At 38.0% G+C, this 25,513-nt stretch overlaps 1 protein-coding gene across 1 annotated transcript in view; it reads right to left on the bottom strand.

Annotated features, from left to right (window-relative positions):
- Positions 1–25,513, bottom strand: part of Themis (thymocyte selection associated) — a 234,696-nt gene that overhangs the window by 172,736 nt on the left and 36,447 nt on the right. Inside the window, exon 2 of the mRNA XM_031380677.1 lies at positions 7,266–7,427. Coding sequence (XP_031236537.1) covers positions 7,266–7,427 — 162 coding nt within the window. The remainder of the gene's footprint in view (positions 1–7,265; positions 7,428–25,513) is intronic.

Genomic DNA, 25,513 nt, shown 5'->3' with positions numbered 1-25,513 from the left:
AAACTCCCAGCACAGATGCCTCCAGCCTTTGACACAAAAGTGAGCCCGACCTAGAACCTGACCTCCACTGTACATTGCACTCCCTTTTCCTGATGATTGTAACCAAAAGCATTTTCCTGGTGTAGATGACTCTTACCTTTGAAGGCGGCAAGAGTTAGTATCCCTGAAGTGGTAAAGCCTACTCTTGAGCTATGGGAAAGAGACAGTTAAGTGTTCCCAGGCATCTGTGACTGCTTTGTAAAAACAAGCTGGCCTCCTATAATGGAGAGTTACTACTTCCCAAGTCAAAAATGTCCTTCCCCAGCTGCGCTAATCTGCCTCTCTGTCTAAATAAATGTTATCAGGTTTGAAGGACAGCATTCCTTTTCCCCTACCCAATCATGTAATGCCGGGTCTTGAGAGCACCTGTTTATGCATCTTCTTATATATATCGCAAACCCCTAGACTTGAGCATCGCTTTCCTAACCTGTGCAGCTGAAGGACTGGAAGAACACTCGTATAATAAAAACTCTCTTTGTTTATTTACATCAATATCACAATTTCTGGCTGTCTCCTGGGGTTACCATGAACTGGGCATAACATTCTGGGACTTGTCTGGGATTCCCCAGCAGATCTCCAGAACCTGCCATTGGGAGAGTCTAGTGCCCGCTGGTGAGTGGTGAGTGTCAGTAGTTCTGTACTGTCTGTGTCTGTTCTGTTCTTGCTTTTGGCATTGGAAAAGCCTCGAGGTGTTTGGGTAAGCGGCAGAGGGTGGCTAGAGTAGACTCACTGAAGAGCCACCAATCAGGGATGCAGGGAGATATCCTTGGTCCTCCTGAGAGTTTGTCCGATACCTGCGGGGTGGGGCTGGGGGAGGGAGAAATTTGTGATCGAGGAAGGGCCTCCTCACAGGCTGCTTTCCCCCTGTCTCGCTTCCACTTTCCAAGGCTGGAGTCTGTGAGTCCTAGTGTTTGGATCTATTTTTATTTCCAGTCTGTCTGCTCCGTCCCTTGTAGTGTTTTGCTTCGTGTTGTACTTGACTTGGATGGCCGATATGGGTCAGACTGACTCTTCATTTTAAAGAAATGATCATAATCTCTCGATGGATATGAAGAAAAGGAAAATCTACATGCACAACAGCTCAGAGTGATCAGCCTTTGGAGTTGGATGGTCGCCAGAGGGGATCTTTCACACACCCACAGTGTTAGCAGTAGATGACAGAGTGTTCCAAAAAGCATGGGGACACCAAGATCAAGTCCCCATTTTATAGGACATTACACCAGAAGAGGTTCTCTTCCCACCTCCTTACACCCAAGCTTCAGCTGTGCCAGCATTCCCACAGGCACCAGCTTCAGCTGTGCCAGCTCCAGCCCTGCCCGTGCTCCCCCTATGCCAGGAGGTGCCACCAGCGCCAATAGTGTCAACTTCAAGAATAGAGAGGGGCAGCACAGGGGACGGGAAGCAGGCACTTGGTGCCTCCTGAGACTATAGAACCAGAGGCAGATTCCACTGTCTTACCACTAAGAACGACAGGATCAATTGACTAACAGGAGAATCAGCCCCACCACTATTGACCCTTCACTACTGTTGATCTTTATAATTGGAGGAGAGAGAATGTCAGACTCTTTGACAATGCTAGACAGCTCCTTGTTCTCTTAGACACCATCCTTTTTACCCATCAGCCCACTTGGGATGATTGTCAGCAGCTCTTGCAGATTCTCTTTACAACTGAGGAAAAGAAACATCATATTGGAGATCTGAAAGAATGTTCCAGGTGCTAAGGGCACTCCATCCCAGAACCCTGCTAACATAGATAAAGGATTTCCCCTCAGGAGACCAGCTTGGAACTCTAATTCGTGTGAAGAGAGGGAACATCTCTAAGTCTATTACAAATCTCTAATGGCAGGTCTCAGGACAGCTGCTCATCGACACAAATTTGGCTAAGGTTTATGATGTCAAGCTAAAGGATGATGAAGCCCCAACAGAGTTTCTCGAGCAGATTATGGACACTTTCTGCCATTATACACACCTAAACCCTGAGGAGACAGAGAATTCTAACACAGTAGTGCTGGCATTTATAAATCAGTCAGCACTAGCCATTAGAGCAACCCAGTGGCCTCACGTGTATGTTTGGCCTAAATTGCATGCCCTCTGTGAAGCAGGTCCAGCTCTGGAACCTCACAAGTTTCAACCAAGAGACTGGATCTACATGAAGAGATTTCACCGGGACATGCTGGAGCCCAGATAGAGAGGACCTTTGATTCCCCACTTCCCAGAGGAAGATGGCCAGATTCCACAGTCACCAAAACGTAAAGTTCAAAAGAGCACCAATCCTCTCAAATTAAAACTAACCTAGTCTTGAGCCTATGTGTGTTAACTGTATGTACTATAGCCCCTAACCCACATCAGCCTTCTGACCAAACCTGGGTAATTAAAAATGCTGAGACTGGCTATTGTGTCCAACTAGCCTATATGGTGAAGCCACTTGGGACACCCTGGCTTCCAGATATGACTTTTGATTTGTGCTAGCTGGCTGAAAACTCATGGCCTGACACTCAACAGACTTTACAAGATTCATACCCCAAGTGTAGAAGAAAAACTTCTCTTTTAAGATTTATTATTTTATGTACATGAGTACATTGTAGCTGTCAGACACACCAGAAAAGGGAATTGGATCTCATTACAGATGGTTGTAAGCCATCATGCAGTTGCTGGGAATTGAACTCAGGACCTCTGGAAGAGCAATCAGTGCTCTTAACCTCTGAGTCATTTCTCCAGCCAGAAGAAAGAGTTTTTACATATGTCCCTGGGGGAAAAGAAGTGCCCTAGTAGGTGTTCTGAGCAATTTTACTGTGCTACTTGGGGATACAAAACACAAGTCACATTTGCACAGCTAAATTTTACTTAGCTTCACTGCCAAGGGAAACAAGCTAAAAGATGGGAAGCTGGGAAATCATGGGGCTCCAGCTTCACATTATCATAGGCAGATTTTTTTTTTTTTTTTTTTTTTTTTTTTTTGGTTTTTCGAGACAGGGTTTCTCTGAGTAACTCTGGCTGTCCTGGAGCTCACTTTGTAGACCAGGCTGGCCTCGAACTCAGAAATCCACCTGCCTCTGCCTCCCAAGTGCTGGGATTAAAGGCATGCGCCACCACCTTCCGGCTTCCTAGATTGCTTTTTATAGTTAGACTCTTAATAGGGGAAATTGTAAATCTACCGCCAATAGCTGTAGGACCACATCAGGTTTTGACAAACCCTAAACCTGTGTTAACATCATCCCCCAGACTAACCACTGCTTTATTCCCAGTCACTAAGTTGGAGGGATCTTCAGTTCTAGAACTTTTCCTGAAACACACAGAACAAGCAGACCCCCTCTGTTCAATGATATTAAAGACCTTCCAAACTCTAACTGTCTATCAGGCAGAACTTACCACTTCTTGTTGGTTATGTTATAATGCTAGATACCTCTTTATGAAGACATAGGTTAATACCTAGATATAATGTGTCCAAAAGAGATACTGCATATAGATGGTCACAGGAAGGTCCAGCTTTAACCCTGCAGATAGGTTCTTGCAATTTTCACCAAAAGAAAAAACTGAATAACTGATAAGATATAGATGCTTAGCTCTATTTAAATATTATGTACACATATATTATAAAAATATTACATTACTACATTAATGTGTTTATGTTGCTATGTAACAATTAAAAAGAAGCTAACTTTAAAGAAACACTAAATAGTTATTTGTTAACTCAGTAAAAGAAGAATGAAAATTCATAACAGGTTGTCCTTTGTAGATATGGAATTGATTGACCTATAAGAATTTTAGCTTTTTCAACCCATACAACACACAGCCTAGTTTGAGAAGCTTGCACTATTGCAAACTTGTAATTCTAGCAGTCAGCAGCCCAGGCAGGACAATCTTGAGAACCTGTCTCAAAATGATAGCAGCAGGGGCAGCAGCAAGAGAAATGTTGCAAAATATTTGCTCACATTGCGAACCCCAAGATTGTGAACTGGTAAAAGCTGTGGTGTGTCTCAGCCCTAGGGTACATGGCTTGCCCAAGAGTTTTCAGTTTGTTGCAAACAAGTATTGTGGTGTGGCTCACCCCTTGTACACACCTTTAATCCAAGAGCTAAATAAAGTCAACTCTAGATTAAGACACAGAGCTGAGAACCAGCTGACAGAAAGTGAACATAAGTAAACAGATAGGAGGGACTTTAAGCTGGAAGGTATTTAAGACAATGTGGAGGATCAGAGGTGAAGAAGACATCTGTCCCAACACTGGGAGTAACTGGGACCAATAGGACCCAGGCAAGCAGGAACTCCACCAGTCCAGTGGCTTGGTTCCTTCTGGTCTGTCTGGGACAGTGCCTTGAGCAGATCTTGGGCGCAAACTCTGCAGTCAGTCCCACAACACCCAGAGGAAGCTCTACTCCCAGGCACTCTAAGGGGATCTCAGAATCATAGGATCACAGAGACTGTTTGACTCTGAGGAGTTCTGACACAACCTGGATCATAGGAAGGACAGGCTCCAGTCAGATATAGCCAGGTAGCACTAGAGACAAGCAGGTGGCAGGAGGCAAGCATAAGAACATAAGAAACATAATTCAAGGTTACTTGGCATCATCAGAACCAAATTCTCCCACCATAGTAAGTCCTGGACACATCATCACACTGGAAAAGCAAGATTCAGATGTGAAATCACTTCTCATGATAGAGAACTTTAAGAATGACATAAATAACTCCATCAAAGAAATACAGGACAACACAGGCAAACAGCTAGAAGCCCTTAAAGAGGAAACACAAAAATCCCTTAAAGAACTACAGGGAAACACAATCAAACAGGTGAAGGAAATGAATAAAACCATCCAGGATCTAAAAATGGAACTAGAAACAAAAAAGAAATCACAAAGGCAGACAACCCTAGAATTAGAAAACCTAGGAAAGAGATCAGGAGTCTTAGATGAAGGCATCACCAAGAAAATACAAGAGATAGAAAAGAGATTCTAAGGGGCAGAAAATACCATAGAAAACATTGACACAACAGTCAAAGAAAACTCAAAAAACAAAAAGCTCCTAACCCAGAACATCCAGGAAATCCAGGACACAATGAGAAGAACAAACCTAAGGATAATAGGTATAGAAGAAAATGAAGACTCCCAATGTAATGGGCCAGTAAATATTTTCAACAAAATTATAGAAGAAAACTTCCCTAAGCTAAAGAAAGAGATGCCCATGAACATACTAGAAGCCTAGAGAACTCCAAATAGACTGAACCAGAAAAGAAATTCCTCCCATCACATAATCAAACTACAAAATGCACTAAACAAAGAAAGAATTTTAAAAGCAGTAAGTGAAAAAGGCCAAGTAACATATAAATGCAGACCTATCAGAATTACACCAGACTTCTCACCGACACTAGGAAAGGTAGAAGATCCTGGACAGATGTCATACAGACCCTAAGAGAACACAAACGCCAGCCGAGGCTACTATACCCAGAAAAATTCTCAATTACCATAGACAGAGAAAATAAGATATTCCATGACAAAACAAAATTTACACAATATCTTTCACAAATCCAGCCCTACAAAGGATAATAGATGGAAAAACACCAGCATAAGGAACAAAACTACACCCTAGAAGAAGCAAGAAAGTAAGCTTTCAACAAGCCCACACAAACATAATTCTACCTCTAACAACAAAAATAAGAGGAAGTAACAATTACTTTTCCTTAATATCTCTTAATATGAAAGTTAATATCACAAACATATCCTAATCGATTGAAATCCAAAAATATGAGGAATTAGAAAATTTGTTGGCTGTCATTCAATGATCTCTCTAATTTGGTAATTGGAGAATAGGTCCAATATTATACAATCCATATACACTTTCTGCTTGTTTGTATGTGACAATGTCTTGCTGTGTACTACATAATGGTATTGAAATCATGTTTCTCCTATCTCACCCTCTTTATTAGTAGGATTGTTTATTTGATGATTTTACACTATACTATGGTTTTCAGAACAGCTTACATATTTGAAAAGTATTTATATACCCAAAAGACACTTGGTAAAAGTAACTTGGGAGGTGGCTTGTAAGAGAACAGCAAAGAGTGATACTGGATGCTTTGTTTGACGTTTGTAACTATTGTATCAAGTTTGAAGAAGAGGAGTTTATAAGTTACTCTTTTTCTAAGACGAATGCTTTTCAAAATCATCACAGCCAATGAATCACCTAATGTCTGTGCCACCCTCCAAGCAGAACCATTGTTGGTGAATGACTTCATGGATAGACCATCTTAATACAAACACTATTTTCTTAAATGAGTGTAACCTGTTCCCTGTGGGCTGAGAATGAAGATAATCACTCAAGTCAAATAGCTTTGACCGTAGCAGGAAGTCTGTATCCAAAAATCGTGCCTACAATTCATTCCTTGGTGCAGCAGAACTGTCAACTCTTAGCTTAGCTACGATGGAGATAAAGTCCTTTGGTGATGTGAGGGTCATTGAAATACAGCCTTATTACAATGAACTCCAATGTCTAAAAATTGTTATTTTAGGTTTGTATCACAGTAAGAGCCAAGATTTAAAGCTCTACTAAAAAGAACAAACAAGAAAATAAACAAAAAGATTTTATCTATTTATGTTCATTTAAAAAAAAAGTGATATATTATTTTAAATATCATACAGTTAATATGTTTGGAGTTATTTAAAATTTATATTGAGAAAAATGTATATATTTTCAGTGTTGTTGTTCAACTGATTGTTGTTTTATATCAAACAACTTTTATAGTACTCATTTGTATTTTTACAATATTTTGTAAATTTTAAATATGATAAAATTTAAAAAATTGAAAGGTATGGCAGGTATTGAAGTGGGTCTCTGGGAGGAGTTGGGGTACAAAAGAGAAAGAAGAATGTGATGTAATTCTATTTACTTAAAATATACTTTTAAATGTTAACAAATTCAGATAAATTGAAATTATGTATCTTTTCTCATCATAATGCAATAAAACTTAAATCAAAAAAAAAAAAAAGGCAGTGTGAAGGAGGAGAAAGAGCTTTCTCCTTGTAGGATGCTGTAGGATGCTGGTGGAGTAGGAACAGCTTGGTGCTTTCTCACCATCTCTGAGCAAGGAGGCTCTACCACAGCACCTGGGTCCTAAATCTTCATGTGCTAAAATCGAGTGGCTAGCATTATTGTTTTTTTTTTAAACAACAGAGAAGTAGTTAGAAAGCTATCATTATTTTTGTTTTCTGTGAAGTGGATGCAATAGACTATACCTGGAAAATTCATGGGCAGCTCAAAAGGCTTCGGAGACTCAGAACCTCCAATAGCACCCTCATAAATTTCAGCCATGATCTTCTTAATTTTGAGACCTGTGATTTTAATCACTTCTCCTGTTGACAAACAGCATTCATTGCCAAACATCTCATAAACAGACCCTGAAAAGAAAGAAAATAATCTTTTTTTAAAAAGGGTTCAACAGTGAAGAAAAAAACAGATGTGCATAGCCTTATATAAACTGTTCTCACTCAACTCCTCACTTAGCTAAACAGAAATTTAACCTGACTATTCAAAAATGTATACCATGTGCCAGGAAACACACCGGATTTTCACTTTAACCACAGGGTAAAGTATAATCAATCTTGTTTGGTTTTTTTGTTTGTTTGTTTGTTTTTAATTGAATTTATGGTTTCCTCATCACCTTTAGCTCATTTACTCAAGGTCAAAGCACAGTCACCCCTTCCCTGCTAGAATATTTGGTACATTTTTCCAGGTCACATATTCAAGCCATTTAAGTCAGCAGCAATTATATCCCTGTTGGAGTATGTACTTCAGATAAGGCCACAATGGAATCCAAGACCCAAAGACAGAGAAGTCTGTATACCTGGACTTCATACTAACTGCTTCCTATTTATTTTTCAGATCAGGTTCTTGTCATCAATATGAATTTAAGTCTTCTTGCCCATTTTGATCTGTTGCTTCTTAACAAGTTGGAGACAACACTCAATACTTTTATGGCAATAGGTGGCAGACCAAGCCAGCAAAACAGAAAAGAATCACTTCTGTTCAGGATTTCAGCATCCTTGACAAACTATCATCACAGATGCGAATGGCAAGGCTTTTGTTCATTCTGTATCTCTCAATAAAAGGAGAACAGGCAGGGGAACAATCAAACTATGAGCTCCAAAAAGATGAGTGGCTATAGTTCTGGACAGTCCACTCCAATCGGAAGAGATCTCATGGCACCTTTACTGAAACATAGCTGTGTCACAAGCGAACAGTAACTTATAAGTGGTGTAAGGAACATTACACAATGGCAGGCAATCAAATAGGACAGCAATTTGTCCCTCTGTCCATGGTGGCTCAAAGCTTCTTGGCCATATTAAATGTAAGGTTATGAGGACAAAATGCCACTTTTGTCTGCTTTCTGAATTCTAATCTTTTGAAAAATAAATTCTCTATTGCCCTTTCTTCTTTAATGTCCTCAAAGACTCTGGTCTGATATATGGCGAGATATAACCTTTTCACAGCATTCATGGCTTTTGTAAATGTTTCTAAAGCTGGAATTTCACCCAGTTCAAAATGCTCTGATTGTATCTGTGTCTCAACAGATAACACAACCAAATGCCATGACACAATCAAAGAAATCTGAATGGACTTGCTGTCCCTTCAGACAATTTACATAGAGGCACTGCCATACCTAGGCAACCTAAGAAAACAGATGTGCATGAGACAGAGAGAGACAGAGACAAAAACAGAGAGACTATGGTGAGTAGTGACTTTCCTGGTTAGAAACAAAATGCTAGGGACACATTAAAGAGCAATTTTCTGTGTTAGCGTTTGCATGATGTTCTTACCCTAATACTAACAACAGAGGCCAGAGGGCAGGGGAGCTGCTAACAGCCTCGGTGAAGTTAAGCCTCTCAAGCAGAAGTCCAACCTGTAAACACTACCATCCTGTGCAGAGAACATCACTCCTGATGATTAGCTTGTCTGGTCCCTGAGCTTTTAGTAACTGAGCCACAGCCCCCTTTTGATTTCTCATACTACTCATTTCTCTTAGCTACTTATGTCCCTGTACCTTCATTAACCTTACTACATGGAGTTACAAGTTTCAAGCACTTTATGGAATAAACTGAAGTATAAGATAATTTTAAAAAACATGTCACTAGCCTCAGAACACATATTTGCTATGATAAATCACATACTAACCTTTTATAGCACTGCTATTATATCATCCTGTATTTTATGTTTTTGTATGATTACAACACACCCTTTTCACTAGTCAGTAAACCAAATACGTTAGGCCTTGTGATTGGTAGTATATATCAGGTATCATATATATAGTTTTTATCCACAGAAGCCTGATTCTGCAAAGAGTGAACAGGTAGCAGACCATTTGGAAAGAACAGGAAGAAGTCATAATATATGAATTGCAGAGTTCTGTGAAGTCTCAGAGGCAATTTGTTTCCATGGGAAAAAGATAAGGAGAAGGAACCCAGGAGGAGACTATGGCCAATGTGGGCTTCAAAGGATGAGTCACGTGAGGCAAGGATGGGCAGAGGGAACAACAGTGGGAGGGCACGAAGATGCAAAAAGAAACTTCTGTAAACTTTCAGCAGTTTCTTAGGTCTTTCCTGGAAAGTTAGAGAGGGGAAGTGGTTTTCTTCTGTTTTTAAGAAGGAATAGATGGAGAGAGTAAAAATTATACATTTTTTATTAACTTTACACTGAACAAAACAGTGATATGAAGTAACTTTAAAGTTGGAGAATCTACATTTCCAGTTATCAGAGTCTGGGTACAAATACCAATTTAATAAGAGGTCATTTGCACTCTAGACATTAACTACCAAAACTCTAGTCCACCATGTCACCTAGGAGCTTGTTAGAATCTTGGCCAGACTTGCTGAATCAGAGCCTGCATTTTTAACAAGATCCCCAGATGATTAATAAGCACATTAAGGTTTGTAAAGCATTGATCCGGGCTGCAAGTATACAACTGAAATAGTCTCTGTTTGGGGATTGTTGTAAAAGAAGTCAGAGAAGAATGTGCCACCCTCTCACAGAAAACCTCGTGTCACTGAGGTGGAGAGGGGGTGCAAAAGGAATTGCAATATGTGCTAAGGAAAAATTTTTCTTTATCAAGTGAAATAGGACATGATATAATTGAACACTTTTACCTAAAAGTGTTGAACTTAATTTCAGTACAATGAGTGTCTATTCTTCAAAATGCTTTCTTAGCCAACTGACTGACTGGGAATGACAACTTCTTTCAAAGGTTCAAAGGGATGCAAAATCCAAAAGATAAATTTGTGCAACATTGTATATCCATTTGTAGGAGCAAGAAGCCAGAAAATTGTATGACAACAAAACTATGAGTTTTAGTCACCGCATGAAAAGCTTGTAGTCTCTCTTTAAGCAACTACTTTTCTACTTAATAATAAAATGAAATTTACTTCTTTTATTAATAGTAGGATAAGAACAACATACAAATGTAACACAGAAAACTTCTCTTTAACATGTGACTACCTTGTTTGTTTCCAACAAAGTAGGAAAGTCACTATTCTCTCTCTCTCTCTCTCTCTCTCTCTCTCTCTCTCTCTCTCTCTCTCTCTCTCTCTCTTTCTCTCTTTCTCTCTCTCTCCCTTCCTCCCTCTCTTACTCACTCCCTCTCTTTTTCTCTTTAGAAAATGTTTTGTGTAGTCTAGGCTGCTCTTTAACTCATGCTGCAGCCCAAGAAGTCCACAGACTTCTGAATTTTCTGCTTCCAGTTTCCCAGATGCCTGGATTACATCTTGTGCTGCTACACCCAGCTTACATAGTATTAGAGATCCACCCAATGGCTTTGCAGTTTTGAGACAAACACTGTATCAGCCACACAGTATCCTCACCTGTGCTGTACTTGAAAGACTGTTCAGGGATCATCAAAATTAAGAAATTATGTCAGTGACAGGTAACAAGGGCATGTAGACCCCTGAAATAGGTAAGTTTCCCATATTTTGCTCTTACCAATATAACACCTCCTAAAATATGTTTTCCTGAATTTAAATATATTGATGAATTTTAAAATAAGCAACTTTCATATTCTCAGAATAAACATGTATGTTTGATTGCTTTTTAGACTTTTACTGAGATGTGGGTCTAAAATTTGTTTGCTTATATATAGACATACATATTCAAGTAGTTTTCATTCCATTTTAACCAGGATACAAGTATTTTGAATATGCAAGTCTTGAATCTATTAAATCTTTACAGACCGATCCTTTCCAAGTCAGAGCATATGTATTCAGGATAATGCCAAACATCAGAGCAAACTGGAACAAAGCAGCCTGTTTTCAGTGATCAAACATTGCCCCTGAAGGTTGTAATGAAAGAGCCATGTGCCTTTGAAATCACTTTTTCTGTAATTCTACTTTGCTCAATAAAAAGGACACATTAATATCCTTTTATGAGCTCATTCCTTGCTTGAAAATCCATATAAGTAATGCTATGATCACATAGGAACAGCTGAAACAATTGATTCAATAGACTTTTTTTCCTTCCATTTGTCCTGAAGTTAAAAACAGTGTGGCAGTCAGGAAGTAGAAAGTTCCATTGTTTGGAGGTTTTCTTCTCCAACTATGTCTTCATTCCTTTACCTATTCATGAACCTGCCTAAGTTCAACCAATCCTAAACACTCAACTAACCCTCATCCTCAAAGCTTCCTTACAGCCACTCTAAAGAAATGCTCGTTTCCTCTTCTGCTCTAATACCACTTTGAACACATTACCTGATAGACATTGAGGGACTGCCATCATAGCTTAGGTTGGTACATAGTTGTTTTATTATTGACATGATGTACATTTGGGGATTTATTATGATTTCCCAGTAAACCAGCAACATGTTAATTAAATATACAAACTCTCCCACTCTTCTACCCATACAGCTATTATATAGTTTCTGTCCTATTACTAGATCCCTAGTGAATATTTTCATTACTAATCTTTACTGTAAATGATAGTTATTGGAAATGCATCAGTTCTTTTTACATGAGCATGTACTAGTCAAGGGTCTATGTGAGTTGTATTTTTTTAAAGGTGTATTTACTGTCAAAGTGATAAGCCTATGTCAGATTGTCTGGCTGCCTTCTGAATACTCTAAAGAATGTACTGGGCATGTGGTTTTTCAATGTGATTTCTATTTATAGTTTTCTATATTAGGTATAAGGGGTTGAACCTATGGCTTTATACATGTTAGGTAATCATTCCACAGATAGGTTACATTGTCATCTCCTTTTTCACTTTTTATTTTGACACAAGGTCTCACAATTAGGAAGTATTACTTTTAAAATATAGTTGTTAGTAGTTGCCTATGGTATATAAGCTAGTATGTGACAATGTCTAGAGAGACATACCAGTAGACATATCCCTGCTTCTTGAAAATATGTTGATGATTCTCTGCTCAGGCATAGTATTTATTGTCAGTAAATAGCCTATCCATAAAAGAAGTCTTTAAATGTGATATTGGAATCATATCTCTAAACATTGTGGTTGATAAAACATTAAAGATACCATCAGAGAGAGCTGCTCAGCTATTCTATATAGTTCACCACTTGAATGAAGCTTAAAGAAACCACAGCTGGAATAGACATTCGCATGCCAGGGTTTCTATAAAAAGATGCAAGACCAAGACAAATTCTTCTCCGCCATCTAAGGAATATACCTAAAACTAGATGAACATGCTGTTCAGATACAGTGTTGGAATCACTAGGCATGTGGATTAGCAAGCCTGTTGCTTAACTAGCAGTAGGGTAAGACCCTGATTGTTAATGAGAACTGATCTTTCAAGTTCATGCCCATCCCAACATGTCAGTCAAAAGAGTAGTAAAACTAATGGTGGCTGTACTCAAAAGAATCTGAGGAAGATCTCTATGGATGTGAAGAAGATGGAGTTCTTCTCATTAATTAGGAGTTAAAATGTTATCTAAGAAGTCAAGTCTAAAAATGAGAGTGTGCAAGACATTGCAGTGTATATAGGTGAGGCTTTGAAAATCTGTATTTGGGGTTAGGTATGGTAGCACACACCTTTACCCTCAGCACTCAGGAAACAGAGGTAGGCATGTTTCTGTCAGTTGGAGCCTAGCCTGTTCTATAATGTGTCAAAAGCCATCTAGTAAAGGGTAGAGCATACAAGTGAACTTTCTGGACATGAGCCACCACTTTGCATGGACTGTGATGGGTGATCTCCGAGTTGAAGGGCCCTTAGAAACTTTCTCCCAGGATTGCTTCATTCAGCTGATATGCCTTTCCTGCCACTCTTACATAGCCTAATAATTCCAGGGCATTTAGCCCACTTTATTGGGCAGATTTTCTGAAGATCAACATGAAGATGTACTCTCATGTAGTAATTTTGTATAGACAAATGGATGGTTTCATAATTCCTGGTTATGATTTTATAGAATTCCTAAGTTTATACAGGTAATATCATACCCCCTATAAAACAAAACCTGTAAACAGAGCTCTATACATCTTCCTGTGTCATGGGCTAATTACACTAGGTAACGAAAGCAAACCTGAAACAAATTTATAATCAAGGAAAACATTCCTTCTAAGTTTGATATGAGACCACTATCTGGTAACCAAAGATCATAAACTTGGAATGGACAATTTATTTTAGATACAAGGACAGAAAATAAAACATTGACTACTTTACCTATGCAAAACTCAAAACTAATAAGACGCAATCTAAATGATTTGTCTCCAGACAACACTAGGCTACCTTGTGACATAAAAATTATTGCTTTAAACTGATAAGGAACTAATGGGGGTAGTAAATATTATTTAGTGAGATAACTAGTCTTAATTGAAACACATGTAAACAATTCTGTTGTAACGCCTTAAACTTTATTGATTTATTACATGGATTATTGCTTTAAACTTATATGAACTTATGGAAGTAAAAATGCTTAGAAAACCGTGTGATTAATTATCCTGAGAAACTATTAAAACTGAGAACCACAATAAAATGATGGTGTGACTTTCTTCAAAGTTATCTACTAAGTGTGCCTCTGTTCTTTCTTTTTCCTTTTCTTTTATTTTCTTTTCTTTTCCTTTCTTTTCTCTCTGATTCATGAAGAGTTAATGAACTCAAAACCTCTTGCCTGACTATCAAGTCACCCTTGAACCAGAGAAAAAAGAGCCCACATGTAGTTGTGAACTAGTTAAACTGTTTTATGCTCCCGTAGGTCACACTTCCAGCCACCTGCAAGAGCCCTCTGGATTCACAAATGAAAGACACACATATGCAGGATTAATTTTGATATGCCTTGAAATATGTATGGCTTAGCATTTCTAATCCTCCCCTCGGTGAGCATATATTTCCCTCCAGTATTTCTGGCTTAACACCTTCCAAACTCTATATTTCATCTCTGCTAACCCATTACCTCTGGGGAGCCTCCCCCCTTTCCACTTACTTTGCTAGATGGTTTCTCTCCTGCAGCTCTTAAATTTAATCCTCCCTCTGAGTCATGTATCATTGTCCAGCCCATGGATGTAAGGTAATTCTTTATTATCAATTGAAACAGGGCATTTTCAGAAATATTTACCTGAGAAGGGAAGGCTCTCTATGAATGTAGGGAGCACTATTGTGTGAGGATGGTCCCAGGGGAATTTGTTTTTATAGCGAGAAAGCTAACTTGGCACCCACAGTCATCACTGTTGCCACGCCTTCCCATCTATTCCCCTAAAATAAAGCTTTCCTCCCTAAAAGTGCCTTTTGAAGGCTAGCAATGAAAAATGTAACTAATATATTAACAAACAGCAAAATTCCTATAGTAAGGAACATTAAAAGAACTGAAAACCATCTAGTAGATGAGGAATACAGTATCTCATCAATAGCCAAATTCTTCCTCTACTTCAGGGGTTCTCAACCTATGGGCCATGACCCTGTTGTTGGGGGATGGATTGACCCTTTTCACAGGGGTTGTATTTCAGATGTCCTGTATATCAAACATTTACATTACAACTCACAATAGTAGCAAAATTACTTATGTATGAGCAATGAAAATAATTTTATGGTTGGGGTCTCACCACAACATGAAGAACTGAATTAGGGGTCACAGCTCTAGGAAGGTTCACTGCTCTACAGACACTCTACTGTTGAAGCCAAAGCATGAGGCTTGTACACTCGGGAAAGGTAAGACAAGGTTCTGTCATTCTTTGATGTGAGACTCAAATTTTTTGAATGTCAGAAAATAGCAACTGTGAAAATATAGTTTTTATTGAAAGAAAAAAAGATTTTTTTAACAATTACCAAAATCTTTATATGTAAACATAAGAATAAAAACTGTATGATTACTACATGGTATGGTTTAGTCCAAGAGGAATGCAGTATATACATCAAGGAATTTCTTACAATGTTAAAAAGAAAATTGGAAAACAATTTCTCAATTACAATGAGAAAGAAAACCAAATACAATACCAGTTTGTACTTTCAAAGTCAGTTCTTTGTATCACATCAGGAAAAACAAAAATAAAAACAAAACAATGTTTTAGAGACCAAAGCTTTTGCATTCCAAGGCATTTCTTACTGTGAGATGTAAAACCTAGGTCATGAAGAAGAAAGTCATAGAATTTATCTTTCCCTGATAAACTGGGAAGAGAATAAAAGAGTCTACTCTCTGCGGGGGTTGTGGCTCAGTGCTCAGAGGAAGGCTACACCCTCAATGCTGAGCTGGCCTCAACATCTCACTCACTCTTCCATTTAGAATTAAAATTCTCCAGGCATATATTTCATTTATATGTTAGAGTGATGCTTCTAACTTCATGAAAACTATTTCTTTAGCTATCTAATACTAGTTATGGAATGTTTGGATTTAGTTTTCAAAAGGACTAGTTATTCACAACAGAGTCCGGAAAGGCAATGATAAGGAACACTTACTACCTTTAGTTGGGGATATATAGCATTGAAAATCTTGGTAGATAATGTAAATTGCATTAGTTTTTTCCATTCTTTTTAAAATTTGATTTACATTCTTTTATATTCTGATTCACTGAGGTTTGTTTGTTTGTTTTGATTTAACAAAAAGAAGAGATGATTAAAGGCCTAATGTACCCACAGTACAATCAACAATGAGTCAAGTGTGGTGATGCACACCTGTGATTACAGACGAGGAAGACAAACCCAACTGAGATAGAGAGCAGGAGCTTTTTAAAGAAACAAACAAAGCAATACACATGCACATACATATTCACATATACATGTGTATATGGATATGGATATAGTGTATATGTGCACTGTGTTTATGAGTATATATAGAGAGAGGGATATGTAATTTTATAAGATACAATACTTATTATGAGTTACCTACTTAGATTTTTATAGTTCCATTTTATAAATATTTTTTCAGTGATTAAATCTAAAATAAACCAAGTGGCATGATTAGTTAATAATTTAATTTCTGTTTTACAAATCTAATTTTTTCTTGTAAGATTTTTTTTCTCATCAGGTTAAATTTATAACAAATAGAATTTCTCTATCTTTGGAAGAATGATAACTCTTTTTATACTTGTTGTATTTGTTAGAAATTTCAAATGCATTTTTTTATGAGAGGATCCCACTATTCTGTTCAGGTTTCCTTTGAAATTACAGTATGTTGTTGTTGTTGTTGTTTTGGTTTGTTTGTTTGCTATAACTTCAACTGTCGCTGGAATTAAGGACTAGGCTGTAACACCTGGTTGAAAAACACACATCAAAATTGTAAATCATATACTAAATGTTAAATTGCTCTTTAATAAGAGAACTCTCTCCATAGTCTATCAAAAATTTTTAACAATAAGGAAAACTTCATACCAAATTGAGCAGGTAGGTAGAATAAGGAAGAATTGTCAATATTTAAACTTATTAAAGTTTCTATCAAGGAAGAGCTAATACCTTCTAATTCTGCTTATAAAGTCAGATACAATATAGATAGATAGATAGATAGATAGATAGATAGATAGATAGATAGATAGATAGATAGATATGATAGGTAGATAGATGACAGATAGAAACAAGAACAAAGAAACTATTTTCTTAAAAATAAAACAAAAAACAAAAATCTTAACATCGTTGAAAGCTGGAAATGGAAGACACACAAATATACAAGGAGAAAGACAAAGTAGAAAATAGAAGGAAACAATATATGGAGGGGAGAGATTTTTGATGCAGAATAAAGAAGAGGGAGAGGTAAATTACACTAAGGAAACTTTAAAAGGCCAGAGGAAAATGGATTATTTAATAATCTTACTTAGAACGTACACACAATAGGTGTTCGTGAACTTTTTTAATTGTTCTTTAAGACAAGAAATTGGGGGTTTGGAGAGATGGTATAACAATTAGGAGTAATGACTGCTCTTGCAGAATACTCAGGTTCAATTCCTGGTAACTCATATAATTCTATAACATCAGTTTCAGAAGATGTGACACTTTTTTTTTATTTCATGAGCACCAGGGCACATATGTGATTCACAGATATATATGCAGAAAAAAATATTCATATATATACATATATATGGATTTATTTATACACATATATATACGTATATGTGTGTGTGTGTGTACAAAAATAATTTAAATATAAAAGCAAGAAATTTATATAAAGAAAACGAAATACCAACTGGCTCTTTGGTCCTATTAAAGTATCTATAGAATTGTTATATATAATGGATATTCACAAAATTACATGTATATTTAATGGAATAACACTACACAACATGACTGTCTTACAAAATTGCAGTGGGAAGCATAACCCTCACTTCTACTTATTGGTTGGTCAGGGGAGTCTAAGAGACTTCAAAAACAATATAAAATTTTGCCACTGTCCTTGGTTCCTTCTAAAACTTGAGGATAAGATCCTATTGATTAAGAAATCACAAAATTTTAACACAGATCATGGAGGAAGTGAACTGGAACTGACCTGGAAACCTACTCCCTGAGGACTGTTTCAGACGACAGTGTACAAGTTGCCAAAGAAGAAGAGAAATCAGTAATCTTACTGTGGTAGTTTGAGTAAAAATAGCTCTTATAAACTATATTTGTGTGCTTAGACATCAGGGAATCGAAAGTCTTGGTTTAGAGGAACTTAAATACAGCAACATGGTTGCTCTGGCAAGGAGTCACATATGAAGACCTAGGTCTGTGTGATCTGGCTGGAATGATAAGAAGCCCTTGATTACAGTATAATCTGGCTAGAATACAGTAATGCCATTCGTAGACATCTTTAATCCCAAACTATGAAGATACATTTCATTTTAGAGGGAAGCACCAATGTTTGAAATTGATGTCTAATTGAGGGGCAGACAAAGTGACAAATCAGGGAGGCATTTCACAGACTGATAAGATGCGCCCAACTCATATAAGAACAGCACAAGAAAGAGGCTACTTAAGAGCAGTGAGAGGTTGGTTTGCAGTTTTACTGGGACAGTTTTACAGAGAGAACAAGATAGACACAGATGAAGACAGAAGGAGCTAGAAAATGAGAAGGAGTCAAAACATTAGACTATATTCCCAAAGTTAGTATGAGGCCAGGCAGAGCAATTCAGTCAGAAGGTTAGAGAGGTCAGATTGAATCAGTCATCTTGAAAGAGTGGACTGTGTAGAGGCAAAAAGCTTCCGGGCCTACGCCTTGGGATAGTTAGAACAGAGAAGGAAATGCTCTGGGCTAAGCCCAAGCTGTGTATCTGCACACCTTGGGTACAGCTCTCATCTCACCACTACATCCGAAGAAATAAAATCAATTATAGCTTGGGAAGAATTAGATGTGGCTATGTTGGAGGAAGTGTGTCACTAGGAGTAGGTTTTGAGTTTTTAAAAGCTTACACTAAGTCCAGTGACTCTCTCCTTCCTCTTGTCTCTCTGTCTGTCTCTCTCTGCCTGTCTGTCAGTCTCTCTGTTTCTGTCTGTCTCCTTCTGTGCCTGAGTGTCAGGATGTAAAGGTCTCAGTTACTGCTATAGCACCATACCTGTTTACCTTCTTCCATGATGATCATGAACCAAACTGTTATGGTCTGTCACACACACAAACACACGCACACACACACACACACACACACACACACACACACACACACCCTCAGAATAGTTGTACCAATTTTGTTCCATGCCCGCCAGCTGTTTTATATTGCTGCTGTAACATGCCTGCCAGTCTCTGTGGAGGAGAAGTGACTTGGCTCAAGGACATACTGACAGTATACCCTGTTTTGTTCTGTGTGTTCTGAATGTTCTGAGGATTCTGAGGTTATGAATGTTATGAGGTTTGCTAATATTTAAAAAATCCACAAAGCTTCGTGTAAGACTCAACAAATCAAAGGTCAATATGGAACATTATGTCTAAAATGGCTTGAGTCAGAGCTGACCACTGGGTACCCCTTCCTGCACATATATATGAGCTCACTGTGTTTTTTGTGACTAACATTGAAAAATGCTACTAATAAGCTAAAAAGTTTGATTATAATATTCATACTCTGTTATCTCAATATTCTGAAATTATCCTCTTCACCTCCCATACGCCACCTCACTTACCTCACTCAGGACCAATCAGCTTAAAGGTTAGCTGATAATACTTTGCCTACTAAGCCAGTTGCTTTCCTCCTTCCCCTTTAAACTTTTAAACCTGGATTTTCCTATAAAAATTCTATTCTGAGAGCATACTAGTACCTTAATTAGATTTCCAAATTCTTTATGTGGTCCTTCAGTATTATGGTGTTCATTCAATAAACTATTCTGGTTTAACTGAGATTGGTGTAACTATAGTTTGTGTAGCAAGTTCCTGGACCCCAACACAACTCCCTAAATCTGTAAGCAAGTCAGTGAAGTATTTTCTTTTCTAAGAGGTACCTTGGTAATGGTATTTCTTTCACAGCAGTACAGCAATAACTAAAATGTCCATATAGTTCTAAAACCTGTAAGTCACAACAATGACTGACCTGGCAACATATTCCCTGTGGGGCAACAGTGATACCTTTACCTTGGAAGTAACCAATAGCTCTCTGGCTGCATGCAACACCCACATCACTGGAAGGAATTCATGTCTAAATGCTAAATCCAATGCCTAAATTCATGCTATAAATCCAGCTTACTACCTGTGACTAGAAAGGTCAGACTTTAGTGGAGAATCTATTAGTGCTATTTTCCTAAGTTAATATGATTTCTACCTATATTATAAACTCTCATCATTATAGCCATGATAAGTTAAGATCTCAATCTTCATTAGCCATGCTTCATCATGTAGCAGATGAGAACTTTTACAGATATCTATATCTGTTCAAAGTACAGAACATAAGACTGTGGTATACCTACCCTTATGTAGTATCTACATTGAAGTCTTTCTACTTAAGGCTCAGAGATTATATAAGAAGAAGAAGAAAGATTGTAAGAGCCAGAGTACAAAGATACCTGTTTATGGTGCCTTCTATACATGACAGGGAAGCTGCACTTATTAAACTTCAGCAATATGGTTACTTAAACAATACCTGCATAGTGATGACACTGGTGAGCATGCTATCGTTGATATGGAAAGTTTCACATGCCAAAGACCTACAGAGAATCAATGACTGCTGAGAGAAGGAGAATCAGACTTCTCTAGGAAATAGCACCTTGCTAGGTCATCCTATTCCAAATGGTCATCCCTAAACATGTACACAAGCACTGCACTAAATGACTCAGTGTAAGTGTTACAGCTCCGAGGAGAAAGGTTTCCCAATGCAAGTTGTGCAGCTCTGAAGTGAAAGATATTCATGCAGGAGGGAGCTAAGGAATACCACAAAGTCATGCTTCACAACAAACGTTGCAGAAGATACTTACTGGGAAAGACACAGAGAAGGGCTGCCTCTGTTTGGGCAAGAAGCATCAAAGAACAGAGCAGGGTGCAGGCTTTCTGTAGGGTTTCTTGTGGGTGGAACTATCCAGAATGGCCTGTATTTGTGGAATTTTGTGGTCCAATCTTGGGGCAAGCTCAGGGATTAGTGGGATCCTATAGCCTGATTTGGGGATTTTTTTCTATTGGGAAGAGTTGGCTACCTGTACTTTGAGAGGCTTATTTTCAGGAGGTTGTGGATGTGTGTTTGGGTGTGATAGCATGTGAAAATTTAAAAACAAAATGACAAAACTAGAATACATTGATACCAGGTAGAAACAGTTTTAGCTCAAACTAAATTTTTTTTTGTTTACCTTTAATTTGTTTGTTAGTACCCAAGGGTGGGGGTGGAGGGGAAGGAAGTAGTTTTCTGTGTATAGAAAGTGAGCTATGATCACTGCTTTCTGATAATTTCTTTCTTCTTCCAGGAAAAAAAAATAGTTGAATAATCTGTCATTCTTGATAAAACTCTGAGCTAATAAGTGATTTGATTGTGGTGTTTAGCCAAGCAATATCTTTGTCCTAATACATATGGGATAGAAAATGATAGATAAAAGCCCTTGGCCCTGTGAAGTTTCTGTGCCCCAGTGTAGGGGAATGCCAGGGCCAGGAAGGGGGAGAGGACCTCGGCCCTGTGAAGGTTCTGTGCCCCAGTGTAGGGAATGCCAGGGCCAGGAAGTGGGAGAGGACCTCGGCCCTGTGAAGTTTCTGTGCCGCAGTGTAGGGGAATGCCAGGGCCAGGAAGTGGGAGAGGGCGGGGTTGTGAGCAGGGGGAGGGGGGAGGGAACAGGGGATTGTTTTAGTTTGGGATTTTTTTTTCTTATTTTATTTTCTTTTTCTTTTTTCTTTTGGAGGGGAACCTGGGAAAGGAGATATTGTAAATAAAGAAAACATCTAATAAAAACAAAACATTGATTATGAAACCTACTCTACGACTGTTCATTCAGCTGATAAAACAAATCCAAAACAACTGCTCCTTAAACACAAACTTGTTACTGCATCTTTATTAATTCTGCCTTGTATATATGTATGTATGTATACTGGACATAAATATCCTATGTTGGCCATGGGAGAACAATGTAGCTTGTGGGAGTTGGTTCCTTCCTTTGATCCTGGAGATCAATCAAGTCAAGTGGCACATGTTTTTACCAACTAAACAATCTTGCTGGACCCAAATAAGAAAATCTATTATACTATCTTAGGTAACAAAACAGTGGTAAGAAGTAGCATATGTTTATGTGGCATATTTATAAGACCAGCTCTTTCTTATTTGCTATCTCATCTTTTATCCATCTTACATATTCTACAATGACTCCAAAGTTCCCATTACAGCATCTACATTTAAGCTAGAATAAATAAAGAAGGAAGAAATTAAATATTTCTTTTATTTCAACAGCATGAAGAAGACATTTCATGCACTGAACACCTTTACCACTCAATGTCCAATATTCAATGAAGTGGCTACAGTTAACCTTCAAGAGTACCGTTTAATATTGTCTTTATCTGAAAGTGCTGTAGAAAGGGAGTTATAGTTAGAAGGCAGAAGACAGTTGGGCAACCAAAAATGCAGAAAGGTATTTAATATTTCATTATGTAAATTAAATCACACTTCATCTATAAAATTTTGCATTGTCATATGGAAAGACAGATGTGTATTTTATTTAAAGTACTAAAGACAGGAAGTCCACTGCTAAGTGTAAGAGCACAGAATGAGCTTTTAGAATTAATGACCATATCCACTGAGAAAATAACAGAGAAACAGAGACACAGAGACCAACCAAAAGGGACTTTCTCCATTCTGTCTTGAGCTTAAGTAGAAAAATTTAGTGGGTAAGAATGTCTTCTCATGGGGGTGTGGGTTTCATAGGAATTGTGTTCAGTATGTAAAGGGATGTAGGTTTAATTCCTAGTACAAAAAGGAAGGAAAGAAGAAAGAAAAGGAGGGAAGGAAAGAGGAAATAAGGACTGGCAGGATGCTTACTCTCTAGCCAGGTTCAAATCTAGAATCTCCATTTGGGAATCCCCAAACAACTGGGGCTGTTGCCAGCCTATAGGTTTCTCTCCACAAACTGTTGGCTGAAGACAATATCTATGTGCTTATTGATCTCAGGTGAATTTTTCATCTATTAAATGCAATTAGTGTCTTGGTGTTCTTAACATTATGAGAAAAAATAGTATTATATCAAATGCCTGTTTGGAGAGTCAAATGATAACTGTAAGGCATATAACTGATTCAATATTTATTTGGGGTTTACTAAATATTATTAATTATTATGTTTGTTTCACATAATAATGAAAGTGAGTAATGCAGCATAGTATCAAACTGTTGGAGTGCCTGTGACTTTCTTAAGCAAGATGAAGAACATTGTTAAATCAGTGATTAAAAATGCTACAATCTATAGAACCACAAAAGGTAGGTATAGAGTAAGAGACTAGAGGAGAAATATAGATCTCCATAAAAAGGAGGAAAATCTATGGTTAAATGAGGGCAAGGATGATGGAACAGGGGAATCAAACAGGAAGAGGACAAGGAAGAAAAATATGGTGACAAAACAGCTAAAATTAAGGGCCATTTGAATGGGAACCTGATTCAATAGATACTTCTTAATATATACATATATGAAGGCAATTTAATGATATCCCCAAATAATGGGAGAGACTGAGCCCCAGATAGAAATTTCTTGTCACCAAATGAAACTTCCAATATGGTAAATGGGTTTTATCTAATTGAGTTGATGACCGAAGAAATGTTATAGGAATCCCCAAATAACTGGGGCTGTTACCAAGGCTGCTCTCCCAAACTGTCAGCTGAAGACAGTACCTATATAACTCACTGAGAACACAGACCAGTTGAGCTGGTGCCATCCTAGAGTCTTCACCCCTGAGGGATAGTAGATTCTTAGTAGAGGATGTTAATCTGCACTCTACCAAAGGAAAATGATAAACTCAACTCTGCTCCAAACCTTTTAATCTATAACAGTATCCTGCCTGCAAGGTATGCTGGTGCAATAGTGGCACAAACACAGAGGAAGTAACCAATCATAATATGATTTGGTTCAAGGATCACTCCATGAGATGAGACCCATAAACAACACTGCTTCGGTGGCCAAGAACCTGAGATTAGCTAGCCCAGAGACTTAAGGTAAAACAGAATACTACTGTTCTACTAAAGAAATTTAACAACAAAATGACTCCTAGTGACATACTGTTAATACTCATAGATCAGTGTCTTGCTCAGCCATCATCAGAGAAGCTTCTTCTTGCAGTAGATGGGAACAAACACGGAGACCTACAGCCAACCAGTATGTGCAGAGTGAGAAACCTTGGAACACTCAGCCCTAAATAGAATGTCTTCATCCCTTCCGCTCTGAGCTCAGGTAGGTCTTGGATGACCACTAGATCTGATTAATCCACCATAGTCAGACATTGCTTTATGATTTCATTTAGAGTACCAAACAGTCATGTTTTGTATATTTTTCTATTCATGTGCTGCTTGCATAGTTACAGTCCCCTGCCAATGGAGAAGACACACTGTTACCATTAATATGGAGACTGACTGAGAAGTAACAAGGCAGAGCATAAATCTTTCAAGTATTCATGAAGAACCCGTACTCAGCGTAGAAAGATAAGAAGGAAGGAACAGAGAAGGGTGGAATGGAAAGTGAATCCAACTGAAAAATGAAGCAAAAATCCATATGGAAATCTCCTGATTTTTAAGTAAATTACATTTAAAATATAATTTTTAAACTTGGAGTACACTTATTGAATGGATAATGGTGTTGACAGAACCACACCATAGAACAGTATGAGATAACTACCATTGCTCTTGGCTTCCCAAAAGAACTAGATGGTGAGACACCATCACTAATGGCACACATAGTTTCAGGACATGGAGAAGTCACACTGCACCTGAACTACATCCTTCCACCTTACTGGCTAGCTTTCACAGGGCTCAAAGGTGCAAGGAAAGCTCCTGAGTGAGAAAGCTTGTCATCAATCTTATCTAGATATGAATCTTCTGAGTTAAGTAACCAGCCAGGCATGAAGCACTCATGAGTACAATGGTGTTGTGACTATTATGGGGTAACCAATCACTGACTGGCTCTGATGCCCTCTTCATTGGAGAGAATTCATGATTGATCCTCTCAAAAGCCCATGACTAGGGAGTTCATACACCCTACATGGAACCTAGTACTGCTGATTTCCTAAATGCACAAGGTGTTATAGTTCTTTTTCAATATTTGTATTTATACTGACACATTATTGGTGCTCTCCACTTTGGTCAGAGAAGCCTTTTTTTTTTTCTTTCTTTCTTTTTTTTTTTTTTTTTTTTTTTTTTTTTTTTTTTTTTTTTTTTTTTTTTTTTTTTTAGATATTTTCTTTATTTACATGTAAATTTCTCTATTCCCAGTTTCCCCTCCAAAAAACAAAGAAACAAATAAAAACAACCAAAACAAACCCCAGTTGCCTCCCACTTCCCCATGCCTGCCACCCCGCCCTCTCCCACTTTCTGGCCCTGGCATTCTCCTACACTGGGGCACAGAATTTTCACAGGGCAAAGCTCCTCTCCTCCTATTGATGATGGAATTTGCAAACCTCTACTATACACATGCTGCCTGAACAATCAGACCCCTCCATGTGCAGTCTTTGGT

Source organism: Mastomys coucha, unplaced genomic scaffold (genome assembly GCF_008632895.1).
Source record: "Mastomys coucha isolate ucsf_1 unplaced genomic scaffold, UCSF_Mcou_1 pScaffold2, whole genome shotgun sequence".
Taxonomy (NCBI): Eukaryota; Metazoa; Chordata; class Mammalia; order Rodentia; family Muridae; genus Mastomys; species Mastomys coucha.
The sequence above is the reverse complement of the archived record's forward strand: the minus strand, read 5'-3'. Positions and strand labels throughout refer to the sequence as shown.